The 19,070-nt window shown below is 39.3% G+C and overlaps 1 protein-coding gene across 10 annotated transcripts in view; it reads left to right on the top strand.

Moving 5' to 3' along the window:
* SPAG9 (sperm associated antigen 9) overlaps positions 1-19,070 on the top strand; it is a 105,468-nt gene that overhangs the window by 35,647 nt on the left and 50,751 nt on the right. For 6 of the 10 annotated variants that reach the window (XM_034788971.1, XM_034788974.1, XM_034788970.1 and 3 more), the window contains exons 4-5: positions 7,945-8,039; positions 13,570-13,723. In XM_034788971.1, the coding sequence (XP_034644862.1) occupies positions 7,945-8,039; positions 13,570-13,723 (249 nt within the window). Of the gene's footprint in view, positions 1-7,944; positions 8,040-8,660; positions 8,945-13,569; positions 13,724-19,070 lie in introns of those variants that run through there. The other 4 variants (XM_034788979.1, XM_034788977.1, XM_034788978.1 and 1 more) reach the window with 2 other exon arrangements.

Here is a 19,070-nt window from a genome sequence, read left to right as displayed (position 1 = left end):
TGTAGTCCACAAAAGCTTATGCTCTAATAAATTTTAGTCTCTAAGGTGCCACAAGTACTCCTGTTCTTTTTGAGTTGTGTTTCTCTCCACCCCTTGTCTGTTGTTGTGTGTTTAGCCTCTAAGCTGTTTTGGAACAGGAACTCTCTCATACGGTGTATACCTTGCTTGGTATAATGGGCTTGGACCTCTAGGCATTACTGCAATACGCATAATAGTGGAGGAAATAACAGGGAACTAATTTGTAGTCTCTTAATTTGTAGGGTTTTCTAGTACCATTACAGGGTCACCAAGGAATCTTGGAAAACATGAACTTTTCATACCTCACCTGCTTCTTTATATTGCGGCTCATAGGTGTTCTTGTCATGTCAGTATAAGACCGAGTCCATCTTCACCTGTCCTATGCACATGTATTTTTTTATTTTGTTTAAAGAATCATGATGGAGTTGGATTCAAACTGAGAGAAACCAGATAGAACGAAAAGAGAGTGATATCAGATTTTCTCCCTTGAATTTTCTCCATTTTCTTATTGTCTAACCCCTTCACTACCCTTCCTAGTGTTTCAGTTCTGCTCTGGTAACCTCATTGTTCATTTAGTGTAAAATTATTTGGATAACATCACTCTACAGATTGAATGTAGTTTTGAAGTTGCCTTCAAGGGTCTGTAGCATGAAATCAAACCTCTGATTCAGCTGAGTGATTTCACCACAATATTTGCTTGAGGAACTCATCTTCTACTCTCATCTCTCTAAATAAGAATATTTTTCTTCTTTCTTTAATCAACTTCATCTTTGTCTTTGCAAGTAATAATCCTTGATGCTTACTGAAATAACAATTGATTTTTCCTGTCAGTTGATCAAATAATGAAAGGAGCGTTTGAAGCTTGTAGTATTCGCTCTGACAGCTGTCTAAACCACGGGTTCTCAAACTTGATTGCACCGCGACCCCTTTCTGACAACAAAAAAAATAAAAATAAAAAAAAAAATCACTACACGACTTCAAGAAGTGGGACTGAAGCCTGAGCCAGCCCGATCCCTGCCACCCTGGGTGGGGGGGTCAAAGCTCCATTGTCCTGGGGGGTTGAGAGAGCCAAAGCTGAAGGGCTTCAGCCCCAGGCAGGAGGTCTGTAATCTCAGCCCCACTGCCCAAGGATGATGCCCTCAGGCTTCGGCCCCAGATAGTGGGGCTTGGGCTTTGGCTTCATCACCTGGCTCCAGCCCTGGCAACCCCATTAAAACAGGGTCGTGACCCACTTTGTGGTCCTGACCCACAGTTTGAGAACCGCCGATCTAAACCATGCGACTGTCCTCTGCCTTTTACTGTTAGTTGATTCCCCTTGCCCTTTTTTCTCTTGCTCTCCTCATCCCACTTTTTAGTGTATCAGGCTTGTCTAGGTTTTTTCCTATCTTTCATTCATTGGTGTGTTCTCTTATCCTTTCCTCTTTTTGACATTACGGCTCAAAGCAGAAATAATTCTGCAGCAGACTGAAATCTACTGTCAATATTCTATTAAATTTCTCTCTGCTGCTAATGCCTAGAGTACAGTAGACTTAATGCAATGCGTGAACCAGAACAGAGAAGAGGGATTCTGGGGACCTTAAGGAATGATAGATTTAAATATTTTTAGAGTTCATGACTACACAATCTACTACTTCAGGGGTTCTCAAACTTTGCTGCACCGCAACCCTCTTCTGACAGAAAAAAAAAATTACTACATGATCCCAGGAGGGGGGACTGAAGCCTGAGCCCACCCGAGCCCCGACCCCCTCACGAGGGAGGGGGAGGGCCAAAGCCCCAGGGGGGCCTGTAACCTAAGCTCCAGCACCCCTTGGGGCTTCAGCTTCGGCCCCGGTGGTGGGGCTCAGGCACAAAGCTCCAACAAGTCTAATGCCAGTCCTGGCGACCCCATTAAAATGGGGTTGCGACCCACAATTTGAGAACTGCTGTACTACTTGATTCATCTGCATTTATATGTAAATAGGAAATCTAACCTTTCAGGCTTGCAGTAGCATTTGTAAGTAAGGTCTGATGACACTAATAGCTGTAATCAACAAAGAAAAGGATATTCCTGTACTGAAAAGCCAAGCCACAAAGACCGCTTTCTCCTTACCTCTTGTGTGGGAAGTTGGGAAGGAAAAACTTGTGTGAACAAACAGCTGAAGAAACATCTCAAAATTTATAATTAGCTTGGACAAAAGTGGCGTGCTATAAATGATGTATAGTTAAGATGGTTTGATAGTAATTCCCAAATACCTTCCCTGAAAGGAAACATTTCTTTAGAAAACATAGAGGTGCTGTACAGGATGGAGATATATATCTATATAGAGATAGAGAGAGAGATATTTATTTATTTATTTATTTATTTTTCCTTCCCCTGACAGTGAGTATTGGCTTAGTTTAATGAAGCATAATTGGGCCGTGTAAAGTTGTCACTGTTTCTGTCTGATAAAATGTGACCGAACAGTGAGCATTTCTTTAGCATTTGGAATATACTTTGTCAAGCTCATTCAGATAAACAAATATCCTGAGCAGTCCTAGTGCCAGGAGGATGGCTAGCATAGAAGAAATGCAGAGAACTTTTTAGTTACAAATTTGGCAAAGCAGAGTTATACCAATCATATGTATCTAATTGAGGTAAAACTCTATACTTATTTCCCAAAAAGTGTTCCAAATAAGATTTAAATGACCTTGTGTTATATATTTCTGAATATTAATTTTAATGTAATGTATACATAATGGGCTTAGTGCCTTGGAATGTTACCATAGCCGCAATCCGCGTCATCTTATTTAATTGGCATACATCTGTGCAGAAATCATTGTTAATGGGAAGAATGCTTTTAATTTAAATTCAGATAAGATTTCTGCCCCATGGGTGCATAACTTTTAGCATTCGAGTGCAAACTATGCTTAGAAGAACATCCTTGTGACAGGATGCAGAAATCTCTTAAATTTCTGCTAAAATAGAAATGCCAGATTAAAGTGGATTATCTGGGACACAGGAATATTGCAGACTGGAAGGAGTACATGCAGTATATGAAGGAAATGGAGCTGCTCTGTAATATATGAATACTGTATACTATATGTTAACCAGCTTACTGTGATGTTTATTGTAGGACTATGTTGGTTAGGGATTTTAAGGAAAACAAGCAGGCAGAGAAGAGTTAGCTCAAGATAAAACACTTTAGCAAACACTTCATGGTTGTATGATGGGACAATGACAGTTACTGACTGAGGAGTCTGGCTCAACCTTGTGCTGAGCCTGCGGGACTGGCTTTGTCCAGAAGGGCCAAAGCCTGGGAACTGGCAAGCATAAAGAGACTTGGCTGTGTTAAGAGGGACTCTATCAAGAGAGGAGAGGCATCTGTTGCCTCTGTTAGGACAGGGAGCTGACTGACACACACATCTGCTGGGGAAGTCTGAAGAAATTAGACCTGCCTGAATTATCATCCGGGGATGATTCTGGTCAGTGCTATTATTGGAAAACTTGAAGAAGACTTAACCCCTTCTTGAAGATCTGCTCAAATGGTGCACCTGACCACAAAATCATGACCAGAATGAGCAGCCTGTTATCTATTAAAACAGTATGGCTGGCTTCATTTGGACAACTGGACCTGGTCAAGAATGTTCATGGGATCTGGAGACAGGATGCTGAGCTAACAATACTAGGAAGTCATGAGGAATTGAACAGAATCTGGAGTGCAACTCTTACAAAAAGAAGGGGTAACGAGAGGTGAAGCAAGGCAAAAGTTTCTACTGATGTTTTAAAGATGAAATGTCTAATGCAAGACTTCTGTAACACTTAAAGAGTAATCTGTTATATCTCAAACATAATGCTGAGGAGGGAGTTGTTGCCTCGAGTCAGATCCACTCTTAAAATAAACACAGGAAGTGTAGAAAACTTGAGGAGTTAGAATTTTTTTTTTTTTTTTTAAGATGATGGAGGGGGGAGGAGTAATCTCAGAAGAATATCAAAACTCCTGGAGAAAACACTAAGAGGTTGATAGCAGTGGGCTGGGTTAATGCAGGATTTCCTGGAGAAACACAGGAAGGGTTCTCTGACCTGCAAGAATAGTTTATTTAATGGCTTAATCTGTACATCTATCTTGATAGTGTATGTTGGCTTGCTTATTTTTCAATAAATTTGTAGGGTGCTTGTTTTTTTTTAAGTGAATGACTTTTCTGCTAGTCTCCAGCATACAAAGAAACTATGAGGAAACAAACCTATTAGTGATAAGGAGACAGGCAACCTTTGGTCAGGATGACTAATCTTGGATTATTCCAGTGACTTTGAAGGATTCTTATTCAAACTTGTGCAGCATAGGAGCATTTCTGTAATGTAATTTCCTAATGAGATGCTAATGAATAACTTAAAAATATTTGATTAAAAAAATGGTAATGGTGAATAAAGGATCATAATGTCAGTGTGACAGGATATATTGAACCATTTAGCCCTGTAAATATAACCTTCCTCCTAGCCTATATATGTAGATCAGTGGTCACCAACCGTATGTCATTGGTTGATCCTGGAGCCTCTGCCAGTCAATCACAATCTCTGGCTGCTAAAAGTCAGGAAGCACAGCAGAGCTAAGGCAGGCTCCCTGCCTGCCCTGGCCCCACTCCGCTCCCGGAAGCGGCCAGTACACCCCCCACAGCCCTTGAGGGAGCGGGGTCTCCATGTGCTGCTCCTGCCTGCAAGCACCACCCCCACAGCTCCCATTGGCTGAAAATGGGGAACTGCAGCCAATGGGAGCTGCAGGGACGTGCTTGCAGGCAGGAGCAGCATGTGGAGCCACGTGCCCCCCGTCCTCCTGCAGGGGTGCGTTGGCCACTTCCAGGAGCAGCGTAGGGCCGGGGCAGGAAGGGAGCCTGCCTTAGCCCTGCTGCGCCCCTGACCGGGAGCCACCCAAGGTAAGTGCTGCCTGGTGGGAGCCCCCTCCCAGAGCCTGCATCCCATATGCCCTCCCACACCCCAACCCTTTGCCCCAGGCTCTGCCCAGAGCTTCTTCTCACACTCCAAACCCCTTGGCCACAGCACAGAGCCTGCACCCCCCCCCAAACCCCAACCTCCTGCCCCAGCCTGGTGAAAGTGAGCGAGGGTCGGGGAGACAGAGTGACGGAGAGTGAGCGCCGGAGGGGGTGGGGTGTGTGTGAATGGAGTGATTCACTACTAATTCCTCCCTGTAGGTCAGAATCAAGTCTAAAATGACTCTTCCCCCTTATTTCCTCCAGTACATTCCAAGAACATGTTGGAAACATTGTGTTTTGCTGTATTGCTTTTCCAACAGAAGTCTGGGTAGCTAAAGTTGTCCATTACCCCCAGGTGTTTTGTATACTTCTGTTTGTTCTAGAAATGTCTCATCCACTTCCTCTCCTTGATTTGGTGGACTACAGTAGCCATACCATGATATCACCCCTGTTTTTTACCCCCTTTTATCTTTACACAGAGACTCTTAACTGGTCTGCTTCTGACCTCCTTTTGCCCCTCAGAACGAGTATGCACATTCTTGATGTATAATGCAACACCACCTCCATTTTTAGGCTTCCTGTCTTTCCTGAACAAGTTATACCCCTCTATACCAATATTCCAGTCATGAGTCTGGAATATCCCACCAAGTCTCTGGCACCAATGAACTCAAAATTTAGCTAATGTACTAATAGTTCCAGTTCTTCCTGTTTGTTCCCCATACTCCTTCTATATTTGTATAGACATCCAAGATGTGGATCAGATTTCCCCCACTGATTTCCCTCTTATTGCTCTAATGACCCTAAAGTAATTTTCCATGTGACGACCCCCCACACACACACCTCCATCTAGCTTTTTGTTAAGGTCATATTTTTATGCTTACCTCCGAGCTCTTGTCTGCTCCTGATTGGCTTGATAGATTTATAAAACCCTATTGTGCTCCAGTGTAACAGCACATATGCTATTGAAGATTAAGCATTGTTCTAAATGACTGTGAAATGCTAGCTAGAACAGCATGACTTAATAATGAAAACCTTAAGGATAAAATAAGATAAATCTTAGAATTTTTTTCTGATCCTTTTAACTACTGTACTCACAAGCTTAAAACTGAAATATACTGCCTTTTGTGGGTCCTGTGGCACCTTTAAGACTAACAGAAGTATTTGGAGCATAAGCTTTCATGGGTAAGAACCTCACTTCTTCAGACTTCTGTTAGTCTTAAAGGTGCCACAGGACCCTCTGTTGCTTTTTACAGATTCAAACTAACACGGCTACCCCTCTGATACTTGCCTTTTGTGATGTCTTATTTCTTCCTCATTTTGCAGGTACAAAACTTGTTCCTGTGGAGTGGAGGAGGGAAGGGAAAGTATGTATGCAAAATTATGAGGAAATGGTAACAGAAGGAAGGGGTTGATCAAATTTTAGCCAAATTAGGTATTGATAATGCGCCCATCAGTTTATGGTGGGTACTACCTAAGATACCAACCAGCCAATGTTCCTTTATTTTTTTTTAGGTCAAAATCTGGACACAGCATATCCTAGATATGATCAGATTTTAATGAACTAGTAAGGGTTCTGGTTATTGGCTTATATTTATCCAAGGTGTGAAATAATTGTTACAAATAATGCAACTCTGTCTTTTTACAGAAGGCTACTTAAAAACAAATAAAATGGGTTAATAGTACATTGTAGCTCAAATAGCTTGGCTGTTTCTTTAACTGTTTGTTTACAAATACTTGGTTTAGTAAGAAACCACCATGTTTGCAATTTTATAAACCCTCACTGAATAAAAACATGAAATATATATCTGTACTATGTGCAGGGTATATACCTATTCCTGTTTTATGTTCTACCACAAATACACATTTAAAGAACATAAAATTCAATACTGATTTTATTTTCAGAAAGCTATATAAATTTGAAAGACCATACATGTGGTAACAAAAAAACAAGACAATGAGCAATTGTTGTATCTATCTGTGATTTTGGATGTTGCTTTTTTCTAATTTATTCAATGGAGTCAAAGGAAGTTCTGCTTTTACACAATGACTTTTTTCAGTGTCTGTTTTCAGTCTTCTGGTGTCTGATATTTATCTTCATTATGTAGCAGTTTAGTGTAGATGGGGAATTTTAACCAGTATTTTACAAAGAATTATCTGACCAGACTACATGAAGGCAAAGGAAAGCCTGAGACACACATCAAATCTCACTTCAGTTTTCTTTAAATTCCAAACACTTAACATGTTCTTCCTTAATGTATTAACTAGTAGATTAGGCCACATTTTGATAAAAGAACTAACTGCTCAAAACTTAAACATAATATAGTTTTTAAAATATTTTCATTTTATTTTGGTGACTATTCTAGATAGATGCTGGTTTTTGCTATATACTGTATTAACACTTAATGCAATAAAATGTTACAACATATAATACTAGTTTCTGTGTGTTTTTATACATACTTAATATCTCTGAATATAGAAGGTTTAGTTGCCATTCATTCAAAGAAATATCACAAGTCCTGGATGTGTTTAAACTTCAGCAGGTTACAGTCATTGGGGTTTCATTATTTCCATTTATGGACACTTAGTTGCAGAACTCTGTCTGAAATGCCATGTACACTTGTGTTGCTATTCAAATATTGCCTGTGCATGAATATAGGAATATGTTTAAGGGGATTAAAGTGAAACTGAATTTTTATTTTTGAAAAATAACTTAAGGTTCTTTCTCTAACGCTCAAATTTTAAGGAAAGGGTCTAAGTTCAGACTGGTTGCCATAAAAGTCAAATATTTTGCTAACATTTGTTTACTTCCTTGAAAGAACTTCACTCTGAACTGTAAAATGGAGTGGGCTCCTAGTATCTTTTTTCTGATATGCAGAGGAGGATTGCGAAGTGGTGCACAATATTGGCTGTAAAATACACTACTGCAATACATTTAAATGATACTTAATATTGCTTACAGTATCTCTCTTTTGTTTTAAACAGATGATTCACAATTATATGGAACACTTGGAAAGAACAAAACTTCATCAACTAACGGGGGGTGATCTGCTAGAATCCACCACACACGGTAGAATTAGGTAAGCATTATTATGCTCACTCTGAAATGAAAGAAAAATCCATTCATGTATGTTTGCAAGACTGTCTGTTCTTTAATCCTACAACAACAGTTTGGCTGAATCAGAAAGATTTGTCAGTTGATTGGAATGCAGTAGGAGAATAGTATAGAAATCAGTGTGTGGGGGGGGAAACACTTGCTTTTGTAACACTAAATGTTGATTTTATATATATATATATATATATACTCTGTACATTGGTCTTGGGCAATAATTTTGGCATACATTTTTATAAATTTAGACAGGGTTTCTTTTAGGATATGGATAATTTCAAAATAACAGTAGACAGAAATACCAGAGTCTAAAAATACTTAAAGAATATTGCGTTGCTGCTGCTGCTTTATACACAGGTTTGCAAAGGAACATGTCTAAATGTCTGCTTGTGCTGAGAGCTTTATGTGAATATATTATGCAGATCTCAAAGCTTTCTGCCAATGAACTCTGGAAGGGGGAGAGAATAGGTAATAAGCTGGCTGTCTCTCTGGGTTGCTGCATAGATGCTAAGAGCAGCAGCTCTATGGTTTATGGAGGTGGGGGAGGAGAGAAGTGATGTCATTGGTTTGGAGCTGCTGCAGGAGAGAGTGGAAATCTGCTGCTGATGGCATTGTTTTTGTGGCAGCAGCTGAATGACAGACTTTCACTACAAAGATACACCCTCGTCGTCTGTGTAGCCTTGGTTCCGGCGTTTCACCATGCCAGCGCAGCGCCATGAGTCCTGGATGCATGCTGCTATTTGTGTTTGGCTTCGTTGGCGGGGCGGTGGTCATTAATTCAGCTATCTTAGTATCTCTTTCTGTTTTGCTGCTTGTGCACTTTTCTATTTCTACTGGTGTGCCAGCTCTGACGCAGAATCTACCAAGGATACTCAGGTACTCTGACCTACTGAACCCCTGCTTATTGTTTTCTTTGTTATCTTCCTCATTCTTGCTCATCTTTCGATCTAAAAAAGAGGCAACGGGATATCAAGTGCAGGTTTGAAGTCCTGTATATTTAGTATTCATAGACTAAGGCAAGGCACAGTTTTTTAAATTGTTAAAGGAAATTTGCATTGGTGGTTTTTTTAAGTAATTACAAGGTCAGTCAGTGTGTTTTTCCTTTAGAAAGCTGTTAAATCAATCTCTTTGACACAAACTTGCCAGCAGAATAGAGGTGCTTTGTTAAACATTGTAGACAGAGCTTGCACTCATTGTGTTGTAAGATATTTAGCGAATATTATAGTCCTAAATTTGCGATGGCTTAGGCCTTTCATTTACCCAGTTTATATACAGCATATGGTAATGGGTGCTCTGTTCAAATATATAATTATTTCAGTATTTTTTTACATTACACTTTTAAAAAAATACTGCTTGATCATTTAAAATACTTTGAAAGAAAAATCTTTCATTATTTGGGTATTAGAGCTGTAAGAGCCTATTCACTATTGTTCAGTCAAATGTTATCCTCTCCTCTTTATCTCTCTACTTGTATGGCAATCAAACAACTCTTTCCTCCCTTGAGTTATGTGCTGTTTGTCCTGGTTGCCTAGAGTAGTAGCCGATCTGCATTAGTACAAAAAAGGGGGAAAAAATAATTGACACATTTTAGTGCTAGTTTTAAATGAAATACAATGGGCCACATTTTAAAATGTGATCTTTCAAACTTGTAAACTTGGCATTCTTTAATCACTCTTTGTCGCTCTCGCTTAAATAAATTTGTATACTTGTTAAAAATGTGATTGTCAGAAAATTAGCTCTAATAGAAGATTATTTTAAAAGAATAAATGTAGCACATGGCCTGGGTTTGGTCTCTCGCCTTCAGTGGGTTTTTTATTTTTTTATTTCTCTTTTGTGACAAATAGGGTAGTATATTACTATAGAATAATCAATTACTAAGGCCTTATACCTTAAAAGTAAAGCAAAATATTTTACTTTTTTAGGTTTAAAAAGTCTGAACTCTAACACTTTATCTAGCTGATAGCATTAGTGTAAAGAAATCTCTTAGTAGCATGTCATCACTTTTCAAGTTAATATTTATATTTCAAGTCTTTCTCAGAAATTGTGCTGTCTTTTTAGTAGAGCCTTTTGGTTAACTTTTAGAACTATATTAGTATGTAAATAAGCTAGTCTTTTTAAAGGCTGTGCTGTTGATTTTCTTAGCTAGTGTGAAGAAAAAAATTGTAGAAAATTGTTAAAGCATTATGGTCTCGAATATATAATAATATATTAACTTGAATATTTTTGTAATCAAAAAGATATAATGTAGAGTGGCTGCAAAAATACTTAGTAAAGCTATAATATTTCAGTAAGCCACTGTTAAAAGAAATAAAGACTAAATAAATACTTTTATTTGTTGTTTAGGAAGTAAATTATACTGTCTGACTTTAATTCAGCGAAATGGCATTTTTCCAGATATTTCTTGGAAACTGAAAGGGGGACTCTTCCCCATCCCACCAACAAACAAATGTATACCCTATTTTTAGTGGGAGAAGATCTTGCTTGTCAGAAGGGAAGACAGACACCCTTAGAACTTAATGACCTCTCCCTTGCATGGATTTTGATTTTGATATTGTACATATAAGACCTCTATCTATTTACTATAGTTGACTATAATTTTAAAAATGACAATCCAGCTAATTTCCTCTCCTCCCCCAAACAAAGTGAGCCCAACGGAAGAAAGAATTTTTCTTTGAGGATTCCCCATCTCCCTTCTTAGTCCATAATCCTCTCCCCCATTAAACTCCGCTCCTTAAAAGCCTGTATAGAAGGTTTTGCAGCATATCCTGAAGATAAACAGATCTGGGCTTTTTTGGACCATTGGTTCAGAAGATGGTTTCCAAAGTTAAGGGCCTCTCACAGAGCATGCTTTAATGTGAGCCGTCTTTTAAACTGAAAGGGGTCCAACTTGATTTTTGGCACTGGATTTTTTTTCCAGAAAATCAATACTTGAAATGAGAACTAAGTGTGTGTATCCCCGCTCTTCCCCCCCCAAACATGTATTAGAAATGTGGGAATGCTAAACAAAGGAAGTACTTGAATAGATTCCAAGGACTCCTGCTGTTGTAGAAAAAACTTCTGTTTAGTTCTGCAACTATTTAGTAAGGTTTTTTCTTCAAAGTTGTTACTGTTCCAGCATAACCTGACCATTTCAATACTTTTTATCTATGTGGCCTTGATTACTTTTGCTTTTTTCATTTGCTTCACATTATCTGTGCTTAACTGTATTAATGCTGATTGAATGTCCAGCTGTCTTTCTGTATTGGTTAAGAGCCTACCCAGAGATCTCCTGTGTGTACTAGTTTCCTAGTGCAGAATCTTTGGTATTGTTTTTTTTTTTTTTTTTTTACAGCATATTTAGTCATACAGATGTTACCTTGTACGTCATGATCTTTCCTATATTGGTACTCACAAGGTGCTTGTTCAGGCATTTTCCTTAACTTCCTAAAAGTTTTTAATCTCTTGAGAAAATTATTATCCAGACATAGTGAATGTTCTCAAAAGGACCTGTTGCTTCTTGGGCCCCAAGTACAAGCACTTCTTGACTATCTGTACTTAAGTTTTTTTCGCCCCCTTTGCATAGAAGCATGGACCTTCCCTTGGCTACATTTAGTGTTGCAATACAGGTTTTGCTAGCAGACTATGAAGTTGTCCTGGCTAATGTAGATAGGGCCCTGGCCATTTTACAAATCAATACTATAGACTTGAGTCTCCATAATCACTGTGAAAACAGTTACCTTGGTTTTCTCATTCAGAGGTGCCCACTAGTTTATGGACTATACTTTTACCTGCTTTGTATTGCAAAGCTCAATTTTCTGCAGTCATTGTGTACTGTCTCTACCTCTTACCTTTGGTAAACTTATCTCTAACTTTAACAACGGCTTTACTTTTGGCAGTGGTGCTTAACTGCACATACTTTTTGGATCATGCTGTTTTGACCAAGCAAACGTTTTGCTTCATCTTAACTTTCTTCAGTTAAGTGTCAGACACTGACATTCTTTTACAGAGCTGGCCACATCATTCTGCAGATGACTTTCTAAACATTTTTGTTTCTCCCCAGATATAATCTGGCCTTATTCATTGTGATCACACCACTGGACACAGTATCAGTCCTGGGATTTTTGGGAAGGCTCTTCGAGATGAGTCTTTGGGGTCTCCCAAATTGTCTTCTCCATGAAGAGGAGGGTGAAATCTGTTGGCTTTCACTAGGCTTCTCTGCTGTAAAGTAATATTTAGTTTTTGGTGCTGTGTTCCCATACACAGGTGCCAACACTTCAAAATACTTCAAGGGACCCTTTTCCAAATAGCCCAAGGATCTTGGGAGAGATAGGACCCACTTCATGCCAGTCTGTGGAATTCTGTGTGCTTTCTGATGTATTTTAGGTTACTTTTGATTGTATTATCTAGTTTAACATTTGAATATAGAATAGCCAGCTATGGTAATATGACAGGTAATATGAGGATTAAAACCTTCCGTGAACTTCCTCCTGGGCCCCTGACAGACCTCTCTACCAGTTTTCTCAGTGCCCTATGTAATATTGGTACTATTGATGATTTAAAAAAAAAAAAAGCTAATTCTGTAACTGCTGACATCTGTCTCTGTATTAAAAAGGCTATCTAAATTCATATCTCAACTTAGGCTTCCTGCATCTCATATTTGTTAATTTGGGAACTGTAATTATCTAAGCACACCAAGATTGAAAACTCTTCAGTGATATCACCATAAGATCTGAATGTTTAACTGGAAAAGTGGTTTTGTATAGTTTCTCTCCTACAAACTAAGCTGTAAACTTAATTTTAGTCCATTCCAAAAATAGTCCCCTAATTTTCAGAGCCTCCAGTTCTAACAACAGGTCTTTCTGTTCACACCCAAACATACAGCTAAGCAGAGTACAAACTATACTTTTTAGATGTACAAACTGTACTTGTAAATGTGAAATGCTTTTAAGAGTAGATATGAGTTAGACTTCAAGGTAAGGAGTTTTTGCTTGAAGTGGAGGGGAAAGTAGAAAAGATTTGTCTGGATTTAGTAGTTGATCATTACAGAAGTTGTGGTGCTGTACAACAGTTGAGCCAATTAGAGATGCATTTTCAAACGTAGCTTCTGAATGCAATTGGATTGCTAGTGCTTCATCTGAATTAAAGAAGAAAATTAGACTTTTAAAACATTGATTCTGATGTTCATGGTCCAACAATTATTTCATATTGAAATTTTTAGTCTTCTCCACCTGGAATGACTATGGGATGTCCAGCATAAATGCTGCACAAAGTTCAAAACTGGAATCTGTTAAATCAGTCTAAAGTACTCAAACTTTTGGAATACATAAGCAGAATCTGAGGAATTACTAAATAAAATAATGCAAACTGTGTATACTTGCATGTGTGTATAATGGGAAATACAGTATGCATGATTGAATCTAAATTCTGTTTCCTTGCCATATTCAGAAGCAGGTATAGCATAGGCAGTGAGTGTGTGAAATTGAAGCTCATGAAATTTGGTTTTGTTTTGTTTTTTCAAACAGAAAAGAGCGTCCTATATCACTGGGCATCTTCCCATTACCTCCAGGAGATGCACTGCTTACACCTGAGACTCAAAGAGAAGGAGGGGAAACACCTGGGTCAGAGCACTGGAAATTCCATGAGCTAAGCCAGCCACGCTCCCACACCAGCCTAAAGGTGAGCTATTGGTTTTCAGGTTTGTTTTGCATCTTATGGATTCAGTACATTGTCGGTGATAACTACATTACCGGAAAGGCTGAACTGTCGTCCTCCGGTTATATAAACTCCTCAATGCGTCAGTTATTGCATGTGACTTTGAGTCTTGTATTTTAAAGGAACTGTGTGTGCTCAGTGAATGGGGATTTGGGCTGCACTTCCAACATGGGGTGGGAATGCAAGATCTATCTCCTGCTATTTCAGAGATCTTTTTCTTTTCTAAATAGGTAACAAATTTTAAGGCCTGCAATTCCAGTATTTACAGACTGGATAGACAGTATAAACCAGGGGTCTCAAACTCCCAGGCTATGGGGCTCCAGCAGTTTTGGCGCCGGATCTCTCCCTTGCCCCCACCTGCCACCCCCAGGCACTCCCCCCTTAGGGGCCCCGGCAGCACAGCGGAACTGAGCAGCGTCTGCCTGCTCGCTCCAGCTGTGCCTCTGAGGGCAATGGGATGCTGCGGGTGTGGTGCCTGGGGGCAGAAATACGTGGAGGCCCCCCGCCCTGCCTTGGAGCACCAGGTAAGCACCGCACCCCAAAACTCCCTCCCAGAGCCTTCACCCCCTCCTGCCCCCAAACTCCCTCCCAGAGCCTGTACCCCAATCCCCTACCCAGTGGGGGGTGGAGTTTTTGGGGGGCAGGATGTTAGCCCGCTGGGGGGATTTGAGGACTGGCACTAGCCCTAAGGTAAATTGAGTTTGAGACCCCTGGTATAAACAGTTTTGGGAATTTAATATTCTATGGGATGAAAAACTTTGAGTATTCAAGTACTGTGACATACATGTGTATATTTGTATATAAAATTTGTGTAATTCTAGTGCTCGTAGTTTAAAATTAAAATATTACATCTAATATTCAGTGATGTGTCTCAGAGGATGAAAATAGTTCTGATTTTAATATGAGATTCCTGAAAGGTTTTTTTATAAATTTTTAAAAATACCAAATGAATTTGAGGTGTTCTCCCCTTGATCTGTTTAAATATAATCCTGTATTGGTGCCATAAAAAGATGAAGGAACATCTGAATGACCCTTCCCTCTTTAGATGTCTTTTGGGAAGATTAAAACTATATAATGTAATATTTTTTTTGAGCATTCAAAAGGACTTTGATATCTCAAAGCCTCTATAGAACTAATAAGCTTTCTGCCTCACATACAATTTGGAAAGAACTGTACAGTTCTAGTTCAGATAGTCTGATTTTACAGCTGCTTTCTGTCAAGATACCATCTGATTACAGCATTTCAGAAGGAAGAAGAAATCTGATTAATGGAATGACAGAGGTGGTCCTCTTTAACTCTGTTACTCACTATTTAACTTTTGGGCTCTTTTTATTGAAATGGCTGAAGACCTTAATTGTTAGTGCCTGAATATGAGGATCATAAATCCGGTGGGGTTTGCTATGCCCACAGGGTTTGTCCTCTAATCCAAGTTCACCAAATATGTGCTTTCCAACAGTTTCTTGGAAGAGTAAGGCTCTAGATGCTTGATCCTTTGATAATTTAAATTGGCCTAAAAACCAGGTGCCTAAACTACTGGATTCGTGAGACACTCCTTCTGTGATGGACTGTGTGCACTACCGCCATCACTCTGTCAGTCCAGGAAGTGAGAGCAAGACTGAGACTATACCACATGGCTAACCTTTTCTCCTATCCTATTAGAAAGGGCTATGGCGCTCCCCCACCCCCCTTTGGCGTGCCACTGGATGTACTGGGGTACCTCTGAGCCCGCCCATTCCACCAGCCTGGCCTCCCTCACACTGTCCTGTTGAGCCAGGCCCTCAAGCCGCCTCTAGCGCGCGCACACATAGGGACGTGTACAGCTGCAGAAAGCCAGACACTGAAATCAGCTCTGCATGAGAAAACTCAGCTAGGGGATTGCCCGTTACTCAGTGCACTCCCCCTCTGGGATGCAAACCCAACATTGTATTGTCTTGCGCTGCACAGAAAACTGTATAACGTAAGCTCATGAAATTCGCTCCCTCCCTCAATGTGGAGGAGGATATGCACAGTTTTTTATCCCCATTTATGAATTTCAAACTGGTTTAGAGAAACAAAGGGTATTCTAAATGATTATAAGGGATAGCAAACAGATCAAAGTAATTACCTTAGTAAATAAATAAATACAAAATGCAACTGAGCTTAAGACACTAGATAGGTAGGATTTAAATTAGCAAATTCTCACCCTGAGTGATAAACAGGCTGGTAGATTCTTAAGGCACAAGTTGCCTTGGCTTTCCCAGGTTTTCATGCACAGGCTAAAGATTCTTCTAGCCTGGGACCATCACTTCCCACAGGTGTTGCTCCTCAGGTGTTTTCAGGTGTGTTGTTGCAGAGAGAGAGAGTCCACCCCATGATGTCACTGTCCCCCTTTTATATCTTCTTTCCATTTGCTGGAAAGCTCTTTTGCTGTGATCGTTCAAATAGCTCCCATTGTGTAGTGCTATATCTGAGAGGTTTCCATTGTATACAGTTCATGGGGTAATCCTTGTGCTTGTGTGCATTTCCTCAATAAGCCATTAACATTATTTGGCCTTCTTACTGTTGTACCTGGAGGGCTGCTTGTGCGTGCTTTCAGCCTCACATGTTTCAGTAACACATACATAGCCAAACTTCATAATTTCACATACAACGATAACACGTACAATCCAACAAGATATTAATGTCTAGCAGATCAAGACTTTTAGAATACCTCACAAGACTTACTTTGTACAAAACATATTCACCACTGTCATGTAATTAAGATATTGGGGTGTCAGGGTGTCACAAGGGCCTTATCACTAATGAACTCCTCTACTTTTGGAGGTACAAAAACAGATGCCTCTTCACAAGTGCTTAAGTACCCCAACTCAGGAGATAAAGCATTGTCTAAACTATAGCATACTTCATGATCCTGATTATGAAAAAAAAACTGAAAAAGAAAAAGGATCAGAAGACTCAGTGAAAGCTTTGTCCTTTTGCAATCCATGAACAGAAATACTATAGTACAGTGGTTTTCAACCTTTCCAGGCTACTGTACCCTTTTCAGGAGTCAGATTTGCCTTGCATTCCCCCAAGTAATCCTCTGTATTCATATTTCCCCATGGCAATTTCATTAATTCAGAAATTGACATGCTTTAGAAGGAGTTGCTTTGCTGAAATACATGTTAGAGCCATGTGACTTAAGAGTGGATGGAGTTGAGTTATAAAGGGAGGTTTTCTGATCTCATTCTGTCCCCTCCAGAAAACAATACCTGTCACTTCATATTGTCAAATTATATTTCTTGGCATTAGTCCTTTTAAAAATATTAACTTGTATACACTTAAAAATGGCTACCTTGCATGCACAATTTTGCTGCTCTATATATACACATCTCAGTCTAGTTACAAGACTAAGTGCCTTAGGGCAGGGACCATATCTGTAAGTTAGATATTATTATTTCTTACACAGTACCAAGCACAGTGCCTGTATTTAATAAATGATCCTGTGGAATGGCATGATACACTGCAGTCACTATTAAGAGTCGAATTATAATAGAGAGAAATTAATGTTTTTTAACATGATGTATCTTGCCAGTGTCTTGTACTACTGCTTTCAAATACACCTCTACCCCGATATAACGCTGTCCTCGGGAGCCAAAAAATCTTACCGCGTTACAGGCGAAACTGTGTTATATTGAACTTGCTTTGATCGGCTGGCGTGCGCACACCTCCCCCCCCGGGTGCTTTACCACATTACATCAGAATTTGTGTTATATTAGGGTAGAGGTGTACATGCATTTTTATTCATGCAGTAGTATTTGAAGGATGCAGAATGGTACACCTAAAAACATCTCCGTGTAGGTGCCCAGGAGCAACACAGACAAGGGTTTATCTGGATATTCTGGAACTTTGTACAGTAAGGACAATATTGGGTGCCATTGGAAGACAAGATGCAGTTGTGTATTGCTTCCTTCTAACCCTACTCTGATTGCATTGCATACAAACCACTATTTAGTTCTCTACAAACGTAGTGACCTAATTTTAAATACACAGCTTAGTTCCATGAAAAAAGTCTTTAGGAAACATTGCTTACAAAATACAACTTGATTATTTCAAATTTTTAAAATATTTGGGGAAAATATTTAGACTCATTCCTGCTTAATGGAATTACATTTAACTCTCACTGATTTCTGGAGCATATATTGCTATCAGTTGAATCTAGTGATAAATCCAGTTTCCAGATGCAAGGGAAGAAATTTAGTTATAGGAAAACAATTGAATTATACGGAAACGCTTGGTTCGTCCCTTATAATTTTTGGAAACAATTGATTCAAAATCAGTTGAGACCCTTTTTCTTCACAGCCACTTTCTGTTGGGCAATCAAGCCATTTGTTTAGGGCTTTTTGTGTGCTAAAGTCAATGGTCAGTGTGTGCTGCATTCTTCAGTGGATGCATTCGGAATACAGAGTTGGAGAAATGTTTGAACAGAGCCAACATTCATGTTGAGGTTTTATTCCCTGTGTGGGTGAACTCTGGATTCGCTTGGTAAGAGTACAATTTCCTCCCTTCATTACTTGTTTGTTAAAATATGAATCATTATCCAGTTGTTTAACCTAAAAAAAAAAAAAAAAACTACCACAAGTTAACATTCAAAAGGCAGCTTATAATATTTAATCATGTAGCCTTTTTAGAATATGGACTTCAATTGTTTGCCATAATTCCTTAATTTTGGGCTTCATGACTTCCTGAGTATCCTTTGGGGGGGAACGTACATATTCTTGGAATCCATCAGAGATGTCCAATAGTCAGGTGTTACACATGCTGTGTTATACTCTCCAGTTGATTCACTGTGAGACTAACAAATATTCACTCTTCCCATCTTGGTCACTTTTAAATTTGTGATGAAGGATATTGGTATATGGAGACAATGCAAGCAATTGTGACACTTCGAAACAATTGGAGACTTTATTAACAGCAAGTTGTTTCAGATGTTCAGAATTTGGTATTACATCTGTAACTCAGTACAGTGAACTCTTAGTATTTAGTAAAGAATATGGTAAGATGAGGCTTGATATCATTGATGGGGCAGGACCTAAAAGTTCTAAATGAATCATTAGGGCTTGAAAAATTCATATGACTAGGAACTTCATCTGGGGAAAATACCGTTAATTTATGCATTTACAGTAAGTTTTGCTTTTCACTTATGATTGCAGAGAACCCCTTCCGAACAATAGAGTACAAAGTAGTTGTTGCCTGTCTAAATCCTTAGATAGCACCAGCATCTTTGCTGCTGGTAGAGCTCAACCACACAGTGAAATTAACAAGCCTCTAGTAAACTTTACTGCTGCTATTA

The sequence above is a fragment of the Trachemys scripta genome, chromosome 14 (genome assembly GCF_013100865.1).
Source record: "Trachemys scripta elegans isolate TJP31775 chromosome 14, CAS_Tse_1.0, whole genome shotgun sequence".
Lineage (NCBI taxonomy): Eukaryota > Metazoa > Chordata > Testudines > Emydidae > Trachemys > Trachemys scripta.
This window is presented reverse-complemented; position numbering and strand designations above follow the sequence as displayed.